Source organism: Chiroxiphia lanceolata, chromosome 3 (assembly GCF_009829145.1).
Source record: "Chiroxiphia lanceolata isolate bChiLan1 chromosome 3, bChiLan1.pri, whole genome shotgun sequence".
NCBI classification, from domain to species: Eukaryota; Metazoa; Chordata; class Aves; order Passeriformes; family Pipridae; genus Chiroxiphia; species Chiroxiphia lanceolata.
The window spans coordinates 91,776,850-91,789,901 of record NC_045639.1 but is presented as its reverse complement, the minus strand read 5'-3'; the positions used below and the strand labels follow the sequence as shown (position 1 = coordinate 91,789,901).

At 39.2% G+C, this 13,052-nt stretch overlaps 1 protein-coding gene across 31 annotated transcripts in view; it reads right to left on the bottom strand.

Moving 5' to 3' along the window:
• DST (dystonin) overlaps positions 1–13,052 on the bottom strand; it is a 306,991-nt gene that overhangs the window by 21,946 nt on the left and 271,993 nt on the right. For all 31 annotated transcript variants that reach the window (XM_032682528.1, XM_032682533.1, XM_032682525.1 and 28 more), the window contains 7 exons: positions 11,877–12,047; positions 10,936–11,091; positions 10,507–10,713; positions 8,715–8,834; positions 4,937–5,106; positions 2,818–2,977; positions 1,024–1,218 (listed from right to left, as the gene is read on the bottom strand). In XM_032682528.1, the coding sequence (XP_032538419.1) occupies positions 1,024–1,218; positions 2,818–2,977; positions 4,937–5,106; positions 8,715–8,834; positions 10,507–10,713; positions 10,936–11,091; positions 11,877–12,047 (1,179 nt within the window). The remainder of the gene's footprint in view (positions 1–1,023; positions 1,219–2,817; positions 2,978–4,936; positions 5,107–8,714; positions 8,835–10,506; positions 10,714–10,935; positions 11,092–11,876; positions 12,048–13,052) is intronic.

Genomic DNA, 13,052 nt, shown 5'->3' with positions numbered 1-13,052 from the left:
ATGCTTCTCAAAAAATTATAGGAAGCCTAAAAGCCTGTTCATGCTTTTAGCCATCTGATTTATAGTGTATTTGCAGCCCAGTTGTGAATGTCATGCCTTTACACTGACAAATTACAAGGGAGGTGCTTTGCTTTCAGGGACCAGCTGGAAAGATGAGAACTGTATTTTCTGCACAGCCTAAATCACCAGTTAAGCAAAATGAATTGACAGCCTGTGGGAGAGTGACCCTTTTATGTCTGGAGAAACAAGAAAGATTCACCTTTGGGCACAGCCATATTCAGACACAATTAGAGTTTGAGGTAGCTTTGGATTGTGTCTGCTGAGAGACTGGAGAGCTGGACAAACCCTGGGAAAAGCAGAGCAGGAATTTTGTACACGGTGGATACACTGCTATTGGAGGAGCCCCATCCTAGCATCAGTCCAAGCTAGTATATCTTCAGAGAGCTGTACATCCATATTATCTCAGGTTTGGAAACAATACAGATAGATCTATTTGTTTGGGATTGGTACCAGACAGTATTGACATACATAGACTGTTCTAACTCCTGAATGCACTCAGCACAACTATCTTTTCTGCAATGTAATTCACTGTGCATTGCAATTGTGCCAATGTAAACAAGTTTTCAATACAGAAATTTATTTCTTTCCAGTAAGGCACAAAAAGCATAAATACGATTGCAATCTCCAGCTTCTTGTGAATGGGGCATAGTTCTTAATCATCCTTCATGCTTGAGTGCAACTTCAGTGATTTCCTTAGATGGTAAGGTCTTTGAAACATTTGTATTGCGTTTGTGCTAGAGACTAATAATAACTTTAATAATAAATACTAAGAGGCACTATTTATGTGCCACGGTAAAGGGATGGAGACAAGGTAAGCAATGCATGAGCAAGAAATTAGTATTTTCAAATGAAATGGAAGTGAATGACATTAAGTGAAAATGAAATTACATTTTTGGTAACTATACTGCAAGATATTTTCACTAGTTCTCACAGAGTACACGTAGTGACAGTAGTATTCCTTACCTGTCGAAGAGCCTGTTCCAGTCGTGTTTGCTTGGATACTGACAGGGCACAAACTGTCTCCCAGCGAGTGCTCAGCTCCTGCATTTGGACTTTGACCCAGGAAGAGTCATCACGACTGCCTTCTATCAGCTCCCTCGCAGAGCGCTTCAGAGCCTGGACACTACTTGTTCTTTTTCCCAGCTCCTTCTGGAAAACCTAGGCACCATCAAATATATTTGAAATGTTTAACTCATTGAGGCATACTTATGCAAAAAATAACAAAAAACTACTGGTTATGAGAAGAAATCAAATGAGAAGAAATGTTCACATTAGTAGATGGAACAAGCTCCAGTTACATAAAGGAAGCTCTTAAAAGAAGATAACGGCAATTATAGTATACCATGCCACTGACTACAACTTACTTGTGATACACAATGGGATTTCAGAAGCAATTATTGCAGCCTAATTGCAGCCAACTGATATGGTTTGAAGCTGGCTCCCTGCCAAGTCTCCAAACCTTACCACAAGAAGTCCCCCGCCTTCCCCCAAACCTCAGGGAGAAGAGGGAGAAAAAACAACTAAGAAAACCCGAAACAAGAGAGAGACAGCTAAAATATATTTACACTTATATTACAATTATATACAATTGAAATATATACAATTTCACAAGGGAAAGGGAAGGGGGAAGGGAAAAGGAACAAAACCAAAATAATATATATATATATATATATATCCCAATTAGTAGCCCAAAATCTATTCACTAAAAGAGTTAGCAAAGAAATACCTCACTACTCTCCTTGGGACAACCGAGAGTCGCTCTGGAACGATCGCTGCCAACCTCCGTCTCCCAAGGTTGACAAGGCCTTACCAGGCCTCACTCCCCAACACGGCAGACTCAACAGCAGGGAACCTGCACCTCAAAGCCACCGGAAGGAAAGAGAGCAAAGGCCTCTCCTCCTTTCTTCTTATAGTCTGGCTTACGTAAAAATCGTAGGGAATACTGGGTAAATCTGGACCCTTCCTTGGTTACAAACTGGTCACCAAGGAAGGCCTAGCCCAAACTACCACAACAACCCATGTTTCCAAACACTTTTTTTCATGAGGGACGAAATCTTCTCAGCGGGGAGGAGATACTGAAAGTCAGTGGTGGATGAACAGAAGGACCTTTACCTCATGATCTTCCCAGGCTCCAGAGCTCTGCCTATGTGTTGCCTTTGCAATACAAGTAACTTCAACAGTCATTTCTTCTGACATACTGAACTGCAAAACTGGGATTCAAAGGCAAAGTCCAACATCTCTTACTTGCTCTCATCTCCTAAACCATTTCAGTAACAAAATACTGCAGCTTTCCAATGCAAGCTTCCTGGCTCATGGTCTAGTTGAAATCTGTGCATAACTTAAGCATTGCAACTACTTTGCTTGATAAATATACAGCAGCCCCACAGGTCTGAAAGGCTGCTGCAGTCATGACAAGTGCACTGGACATTTGGTTAACAGATGGACTAAAAAAAGAGCTGTCTGCCCCAGAGTTTTCCGGTAAAACAATTTTTGCCATCTCTTGCTCATAGACACACATTTATAAACGCATACTTGTGATATGACATGATATTCATAAATACACAGGACAGCACCATTAAATGGACTATCTCAATGCTGAGTTGATTACGTTTGTGTTACAAATGTATTGTTGATTACATTTGTGTTACAAAACTATTCCGTATTTCTAAAAATTACAGAATAGTCAGAGATAAAGACAGCATTACAATGTTACACTTATGAGCAGTACAGTAATTAAAAAAGTATTTTTGGAATTACCTTGTGATTGTCAATCAGGTTCATCACTAAATCAATGTCTCCATGTACTGGCTGATCTTCTGCTAGTTGAGGTTCAATTTTGTATAACCAGTCAATGAGAGCTTGCAGAGCATCAGTAAACTGTCCCGAAAATAACAGGGCTTCCTCCAGTTTATTTTGTCTGGGAGGGGAAAAAAACCCCAGAACACACACACAAAATAATAATTTATACACTTTAAGAACACATTTTCAGCATAAAATAACAGAATCATAGAATCCTGACAGTTAGAAAAGACCAGCAAGATCATTAAGTCCAACTGTTAACCCAGCACCACTACATTCACCATAAACCATGACCCCAAAGTGCCACATCCACACATCTTTTGAACACTTCCACGGATGTTGACTAAGCCACTTCCCTGGGTAGACTGCTTCAATGCTTTACAACCCTCTCAGTGAAGAAATTTTTCCTAATATCCAGTCTAAACCTCACTTGGTACAATTTGAGACAGTTTCCTCTCATCCTGTCATTTGTTACCCGGGAAGAGACTGATCCCCATCTGACTACAAACTCCTTTCATCTAGAAAGCAATAAGGTCCCTCCTGAGCCTCCTTTTTCCAGGCTAAACACCACCAGCTCCCTCAGCCACTCCTCATCAGACTTGTGCTCCAGACCCTTCACCAGCTCCATTGCTCTTCTCTGGACACACTCCAGCATCTCAAGTTCTTTGTTGTGAGGGGTTCAGAACTGGACACAGTACTCAAGGTGTGGCCTCACCAGTGCCGAGTTGTCAGAGACTGAAACATTTAATGACTTACACATTCTAAGATCACCAAAAGACTTTTGCAAACTGGAAAGAAACAGCTGCTCACCCAGCAAAGCCCACCCCTCCCTGAATACTGCCAAAGGGCCTTCAAATCAGGTAAGGGGGTGCCATTGTCCAGCCATCCTAGGTGCAGATGAATACCTGAAGCTACAAACTGGATCTCCAGATAACGGAAGAGGCTAAGAAGAGGCAAATCCTGCAAAGTGGGAGAATCCCTCTTATCATGCCAATGTCTTCCCTTTACATAATTCTGCACATCTAGCCTCGGCTATGCACGTCAAATATCGGACCATGATGGATCCTGAATGATGCTGACACAATAGGCAGCTGCAGCTCTCTTACAAGATGTCAGAGAATCAGTGACATGTCCCATGATACTATCCATTGTAAAACTCCCCGCCCTAGGGAGGTACAAGGCATTCTCACCTGAGCTAGAAGTGTATAATAACTCATAACATCTTTGAGTTCTGGCGAGGGGGCTTCCCCCAGCCCCAACAGATCAAGACCACCACTTCAACCAATAGACTATCAAGTTTCATCGCTGGATCCTGTGGGTGGTGACTATATATAAGTCTTTCCATCCTTATCCTTTCTTTCCCTTTCTCTCCCTTATGTATTTCCTTAAGTGTTATCTTTATGCTTTAATATTGTTATGCTTTAATAGTGCTATATTGCTATGTTTTATTGCTATAGGTGCTTTAACATTGCTTTGCTTTAACAGTGCTATACTGCTACGCTTTAATGTTGCTATATTGCTATAGATGATAACACCCAAAACAGCAACATACCTGTTTACCTTTGAAACAAAATTTTTCTTAAAATAAACCCTACATATGTATGTTTACAAACACAGATTATTCAGTGTCATTTCACTCTAATCCACCCCAAGGGATTTGTTAATAAGAACCCAGGTTACCCTCCCCTTCTGGGGCAGGCTGCAACACGAGTACAGGGCAACGATCACTGCCCTGGTTCTGCTTGCCACACTATTGCGGATACAAGCCAGGATGCCATTGGCCTACTGGGCCATATGGATATGCTGCAGGCTAATGTTCTGTCAACCAGCACCTCCAGAGAACTTCAAACAGTTTGCCTTTTTAAAGGACTCTTCCTTCCCCTCCCTCCCCCTACCCTTCTTCCACACCAAAAGGAAAGCATGCATTTACAGTATTTTACTGCTTTGACATTCCTAATTATCAAACAAGCTAGCCACTCTGGTTTTACTTTTACACAAGAAAACCCAAAACAGAAGCCAAAAGAATTTTCCTAAGCATTTCTCTTATTTGATTAATAACTACAGAGTTTTCATTTACCTTTCCACTGACTTTCCACAAATTGTATCCCACTTATCCCTTAGTTCACTCAGCATATCGTCAAGTTTCAAATTGTCATCAGCCAAGGTGGTTTTCTCTTTCAAGGAACGTCCAGTTCTATTTGTGGTATCATACACAGAATGTTTGGCACCAAGAGATTTCTGGAATTCCTACACATATGGAAGAAAAGGAAAAAACCCATATATCATCAACTGCTTACAGGCCATTGTTAATTAATTTTTGACATACTATTCGCAATGTTAATTATAAATGTTGCTGCAAGAATATTTTAAACTTACTGCAAAATTTCTATGCTAGTGCCACAGTGCACCTGAAATTACGTGGGGCTTGACACTGGCAGACCCCTGCTTTTTGTCCTTCTCTGGAAATGTAGCTCTATGCCTACTGGAATAACTTTCACAAAACCCCTCCTTCGGTGAGGGCAATGATTCCTGTCCTACCATAATATTCCCAAATTTCAGCAAGGGGTGCCTGGTAGTGAAAGAACTGCTACTTTGGGAGCCATTAACTGAGCATTCTTCACACTACATTCTTACAAACTAGGATTTCAAGCCACTTGTAGAGCTCTCCAAGAGCTACAGAGGTTATTCTGGTTTAGCTCAACATGGGCAAGCTGGGAAACCTCCAACCACAAGCCTTTAACTCTCTTAAGATTGAAACATACTGTAATTGGGAACAACTGTATGCCACAGTGTAGATCCAGGCACAAGAAGTCAGGTGACAGCCCTGTAACTCAGTTTGTGCTAGAAATCAAGATCACCAGCAGGTTTCTGTGCCCAGGGACTTTGAACAATGACAGTGACACAGCAGTTGCATCTGCCTGCCAGCTCTGACAGGTCCTTCTGCACAGACCCTCTGGAAGCTTTCCACAGGCACAGTGGAGCACATAGAAACATAGTTCATCTGATACCACAGAGGAATTAACCAACTGATAGAGTAAATAATTAAATAAAGGAACACTTCCAAAAGACAACACCAGCTCAACACAGCAGCTTTGAAATGGCAGAAATGCTTGAAATATTTTCGTTCACATCTTCATGAACCACTAGCAGGAAATCAGTTTAAAAAATCAATAAATCGCAAGTGTGCTTTAAGGAAACTCATATATAGAATCAAGTATTCTTTTTTTCCCCCCTTTTTTTCTGTTACAAAAAAAGCAGCAACATCTACCTTGCAATTTAGTTTTTCCTCACTGTCCTTTTGTTTTCCTCATATAAAACAAGGAAACAAACTTCAGGAAAGAATGTAATTGTCAAGTTAGCACTAGAGTAAAAATAAATAAGATATTCAAAATAATCAGCTTTTTATAAAAGTTCCTTCAATATAAACAATACATCTATGCTTCTTTTATTTGATGGGGTTTATTAACTACTTAACACTACATGCACAGTGTTACTAGATTTGCACCAAGAAATACAATTAAATTGTTGCCAGAGAAGGATCATACAGGAAAAACAGATTTAAAGGTGAGCAAAGGGTTGCAGTCATGCAGTTCATTCCTTGAGAGACTACATCACATCTACTTTCATTTGATTTCACAGATGTGTAACTGAAAGTAGATTTTAGTTTAAGTTGCCAGGAGCAGACAAGTAAGTTAATTACTGAGACTACACTCATCTAGCTACCTTCCTTCTAAGGAAGATGGGCACATACAGATAAAATTAGCCAGGTTCATATAAATTTACTGTAAGGAACACTCAGCATTAGCACAGGAATAGACTGGGTGACCTAACATTGCTTTTTCCATTCCTGACTCCTAAAAATGAAAAAAAAATTCTGATAAACAGACCATGAATAACCCCCAAAAGTCCCTGGCAACACACTAGATATGAGTGAGAGAGAAAACATATTATCTTGGCTTTTCTTTTTCAGGGACTTTTTTTTTTGGCAGTAACAGCTGGCAAAAAGCGAGTCCAAATTATTGCTTACAGCACGCATTCAATTTGGATAGCAAAATCCTTAACTAAATAGAGCAAGGAAACCTTCAAGGCTGGACAGAAAAGACAAAGACAGACACGGGGTATATGTGGGAGTGGAAGGAAAAGACTCAAAATACAAGGAAGGACATTGCAGTGCTGGGAGGTTTGACAACTCATTAAAAAACAATTGAGTTGATTTCTTGAGGGGGTGGTGTTTGAAGTTTGAAGTCACAAAGTTCACAGAACTCCCTCTGTCACACACATTCATCTTTTTTCCTCCAGATCACCAGTTTCAATCCTTATGTCCCTGTAGCACATTTCATCCCATTCCTTAACAAGATTCAAGCAACTCAAGCAGAAATGCTCTGCAGGCATTTTATATGAAAGAAGCTATATCAGTGACAGAAAGCATGAGTCTGCCAATCCACGTGAGGAAGCTTGGGTTCATAAAACCTGTAGGTATAAGGTAAATATCAAGCTTATCAAGTTTAACATTTCTGAAGAGGGGAGAAGAATACAAGTAGGATAAAGTCCTGAAAGGACCTCAAAGCAAAGTCACAAAGTGCTGACCACACTCATTAGGTAAATATATATATATATGAATATATAATGAAAAAGAGGAGTGAAAGGATTAGAAGATTAAGAGTCAGAGGAGACAAGAAAGACTGTCCTAACAGCAAGATTCCCCCTTGCCAATTCCCATCACCAACTTCAAATTCTGGCAACAGCAGCAATCCCAAAACAAACTAAATTGCAGAGTCAGCATAACAGAATGTCAACGTAGGTTTTATCTAAAAGTTTTAACAGCAAACACAGGTAAACTACTTTTGCTTGACCAACAGTCAGCTTTCTCACAGTAACAAATCATTAATATACATGACAAAACTTGTTGGAGGTAAGAGCAATCACCAGAAGCTACAGCAAAAATAAAAAGTTAGATATGTAAACTTTTGGGAATATTGTGCAGAATGAAAACACAGGAGTAAATAGAGAACCATAAAACTGACATGAAAAGTAAATATGTGCCAAAATGTAGAAAAATGAACAGTCTTTCAATACTCTGATGAAACTGCTCCATGAGAAATCTTAAGACACAATCATATCTCTGCGGATTCTATCACTCACCCACTCGGTTCTCAATAATATATTATGCCAGACATTTTAGAGAAGTAAAAATTAAGTAAAGACTACTTTAGCCTTCCCTTTTGCTCTGTGTCTGCTAAAATTATCAAGCTTTTACATTATCATTACATGTCTGAAAAGCCAGGTGAATGAGGGAGATTTTTACATTTTCACCTACAACAACTGGGTTTGTGAAAAGCTGCTTTCAGAATTTGGAATCTCATGAAGAGAAATCACCTGTGTTATTAATACTGTTACTGTACTTTCTAGAGGATTTCATTATCATTTCCACTTGACATAAAAAGCAACTGCCAATCAAAATACAAGATTATTTTTCAGTTTTGAATTCATCCTGCAGTATTAAAAGGAAAATCTCAACTCAAATAAGTGGATGGTAAATTTTTGGTATAAATACTGAAAGAAAGCCCCTTCAGAGATTCCTATTCTGAAAAGGTATAAATTTGCTTTTCAGAGTTTCCATGATCCTGTATTATTGTCTTTCCTCTTCATTGTTAACCATTCCCCAACATATCAGGTACCGTGAAAAGTGCTTGGTTTTTTTTTTCACTCAGCCCCTCTTAAAACACCATTTAATTTTATGTGAATAAACACTCCATTGCAGCGAGGCCACAAATCTACTTACTTTGCTGATTGAACAGCACAAGGCTGATAGACTCACCTACATTTCACTTGGCACTTTGCATTTCATGACTCACCTTATGCTGTGCGAGCTGCATTTTTATTTTATCAGGGTCATTTGCAATTTCAAGATCTGAGTCCAGAGATTTCTCTGACTCTTCCAGCCATTCCATAAGTTTGTGCCAGGCTTCATGGAACTAAAGAAAAGTGAGATTTGCATGGATTTTAAAATTCACTGGTTCATAAAACAGTTCAATAACATTAAACTCCAACCAAGATTGGCAGACTTTGACAAGATTTGATGTGTTTTTTCTCCCTGGTCTCTTAAACAGAACCAGTTAAACCATGTGCCCACTGTATTTAGCTTCCCTTCTCCTAACTGAATTAGCAACCTTTAATGTACAGGATGTGCACACATAGTATGCATCTGTCAGAGACATACTGATAACATCTGTTGATGTGTTGGCCATTTAGATTTCTACATTTTTAGTAATGGATAGTAAATACAGAAAGAATGGGGATTAGCTATTGCTTATATAGGACGATAGCAGTAGATCACTGGGGAAAACTTCTGTCTGGATGACTGCCCGAGATTTTCCCTGTAACACCCCTGAGTGCTCTCATTATATCAAATGCTATCTTGATGGGCAAGGAACAGATTTTTGATCTTCCTTCCTGTTTTGACGAAAAGAGCACTTTGGGGAAGGAAGCAGGGAAAAACTAAAGATTCAACGAGCTTTCACAAAGTGGCATCTCTTGGGGTTTTCATTTTTCTAAGCTGGTCATTTCTCTCTCTTTTGAAAATTCTTCTTGCTTGGGCTGCCTACACATGAAAGCACAAGAAACTAGTTCAGAAACTTCTCAAGGCTCCCGGACCCTGTTGTTCAGGGCTGTTGATTAGGCCTTGACACTGGTAGCCGTCAGTACTCCTTCAACACTCTACACAGAAAGTTGTCATCTTAATAACACTGTATTCAGCTTTGTAAATGGATATTGAGATGAAAGCCATCTCATTGCAGAACTGTTGGGTGTGGGAATGCACAAGAGAAATGGCTGGAAAATAAGTAACGTGATTGGCTTATGGGCTAATTTATTGCTCAGAGAACTTCTTGCTCTATGAGCTGAGTGGTGGTAGTGGTGAACATGGGAACATGGTTTGGCTGTGAACATCACCAAATCTTGAATGATCATGTTCACTAGAGTAAAAAGAAGCTAGAATTTCCTATTGCCATTTAAACAGATTACATTTCTCTCACACATTTTGCATCTTCTCATTTATCTTTCTCGGTGAGGGAAACATGTATCTAAGGAAAAAAACACGAATGCTTCCTAGTGAAGAAAACTGTGAAAAAAAACAAACATCACCTCTCCAGGTTCATAAGGAAATAAATGGAGACATGTTATCACACAGAAGATATTGGTCCAGTAACTAACATAAGAGATTGAGTGATAAGTGATGACTAATAAACAGGCACAACACAGATCCAAGAAGAAAATACTAAGGAATATTCCCACAGATTAGTGAAAAGGGGTCATCACATTCTTTGAAGTATATGGGGTTGATTGTGAAACTTCTTTCTGAGGACAGATGGCACTAATACACATCTGGAATCCATGCTGTTACTTTCTTCTTTCAGACTGTCCTGTACTGCAGACAGAAGTCACTGCTCGGGTTGAAAATGACGCTTTCACCTCCCAAATGAAGTGCTCTATGATTGAATCACAGAAATTGCTCCACTAACTCAACACTGTCTGTTACACTAAACCCAGGCTTGCTTTGTAAGTGCTTTAAAGCACCATATTTGTCAAGAATCTGGACGCAATTACAGCTAAGTTCAAAGAGCTGTAAAACAGCTGTTGTCCCATTACCTGTTTGGCTCTTTTCCTTGCATCATCCAAAGCTCTTCCCCTTTCAACTAAGCGTTGAACTACTTTTTCCCATCGGCTCTGTACACTAATAAGCAGATTCTTAATAAGGACAACGTCCTGTTTCTGGCTGAAATATTTCAAATGCGTTCCAGTTTTGTCCAATTCTATGATTTGATCTCGATGAGAGTTCACTTCTGTGGCAAAAACCTTGGGAAAAAAGGGAGAAAATTACTCAATACTCTGTTGCTGGGTAAACACTGAAAAAACTCAGTCTGATAAAAAATGATATAGTGAAAAAGACTATAAAATGTAATTTTAAAACAAATTAAATGTTTCTCCGAGTGCCAGCATTATAGGGTTCATTTGGACATTGTTACAGTATCTCCACAGAGTGGGAGAAAAACATTACACATCTGTTTCTTTACATACCTTGTGTTCATCAATTTGAAATAAGACAGTGTCCAAGATAAGACTTGGCCGAGAAGCTGCAGTTAGAGTTTGCTCAGCCTGAGTAAGCCAGTTGATGAAATCTTGAAGTGAGTTGTGGAACTCTGTTGCTAAACTGAGGGCTTCTTCCAGTTTGGTCTGTAAAGATAGGTCATACTTTAATAGCAGTTGATACTGTGCAGGGGCTTCGGCCAAGGAAGCCATTTTAGTTCAGCACTTTGCAGTAAACCATTTTAGTTGAGCATTTTAAAACATTTTTCCAACTTAAAGTTTCTGAGTTTTAAAATAACAGCCTACATTTGAGCATATTCAAGGAGATGAATAGAAGAGTAACAACACCTCAAGGAGGTCATCAAACTTGCATTAAACAAAGAATAAGTTTTCCTAGACCACTTCTTTTTATTAAAGCTCAATTGTCATTTTGGTGTTGTCATATGTGTGTTGCATATCAGTGAAATCATGCTATTGTTCCGTTAGAACAGAAGGTAGTCACTTGAAGTAAGTGGTAAAAGGCCAAGAGTTTGGGAATTTTAAGAATAAATGGATAAAAACTAGAAAAAATAATGCAGAAATTCTGTACCGAGAAGGAGATAAACTTGAACGATCATTGAGCCTCTCTCCTGTCTACGATTATTGCAATAAAAACCGGAAAAGCCCTAGTCCTACTACATGAGCAGTAACAGTATCAGTTAATGTATTTGTACAGAACAGATTTGAGCCATTCCCACCCATCCTCCCCCTTCCAAGTAGGGGTAATTAACTTCTTGAAACTCATTTTTCTCAGTACTTTCTAAACATTCTGCCTGTCTCTACAATTGGTTTAAAATATAAAAGATCAAGCAAGTATGCATGCATAAAAGCACTGATCATTAACACCCTTAAACACATGATTTACACTTCCATCTTTATGTAAAAACACATACTTTTCTTTCACTGAGCTTTGTTTGCACAGATTCCCATTTTTCTTTTAAGTTATTTATGTCTTGCTCAACGTTTGTTTCAGCAGTCTCTGGGCATCTTGCAAGCATTTGCTGGCCTTTCTGCATTAGACACTTATATGTCTCCTCTTTGGCTTCAAAGGCAGCACAAAGTTCCTGAATAAAGAAAGCACAGAAAAACAAGTAAGGTAGAAATTCAATACTCTTTCTAAATGCCAGTATACCATTTATTCCTCCCCCAACATTTAGTAGGTATGATTAAGACTAATAAAGGAAACATATGTAATTCATAAAACCCCCAAATGAGCAAAGAAAGGGCCCAGTTCTTCAGGAAATGGGAACTTGTATTGTCTGTCAATGTCTTCTCTGAGATCCAAAGCTTGGCAAAGAAAGTACTATGCACTTATTACACAAGAGTTGCTACAGCTTGGTTGGTTTTAAAGTCCATCTGTAGCCAAAACACAAGAAGTGTCAGCATTACACAATGTGCTGAAAGCCCAGACCTCCAACATACACCTTCAAAAGTGGGTGGGACAACTTGGGAGGGCTGTTCTATTGTACATTGTCTGTTTTGGCTGTATCTTCCTTCACTTGTTAGGCATGAGCACTGAAGAGATTTCAGACATAGAAAACAAGATGGAATAATAACGGTAACATATGTTTTACCTGTTCACCATTTTACTAACGATGCATTTTTAACCATTTTAAAAGTAAGCTGGCAAGAGTCTGGGACCTCTCATGCCTCACTCTCACTCAAATGGGCACATCCAATATTTCTAACAGACAAACCAAAATTCACAAAGTTGCTGCAGACGCCCAAATGACGAATGCCTTCCAGGAGATGAGGAATAAATGGCTTGCAAATAAGAGGAAAATTACTTTTTCCTCTGATTCCCAGGAGAAAAGCCCAGACCAAACACTTTCTTTGGATTAAGAGATAAGGTACGCAGGGCTTGTACCTGATCAAATAGGAGGGCAAAACAGGAAGCAGGTTTGTTTAATCATGAGCTTAAGATTTTGACAGGACAGAAAGCTTCTTTGCTTTCTTTCTGAGGACTGTGAAAAGTGGCGTTGCCTAGTCTGCTTCCTCCTACACTCTCAACCTCCCTAGAATATTTCTAGTTTCCATAACTCCCCAGAACATCTTACTGTCCTACAGCA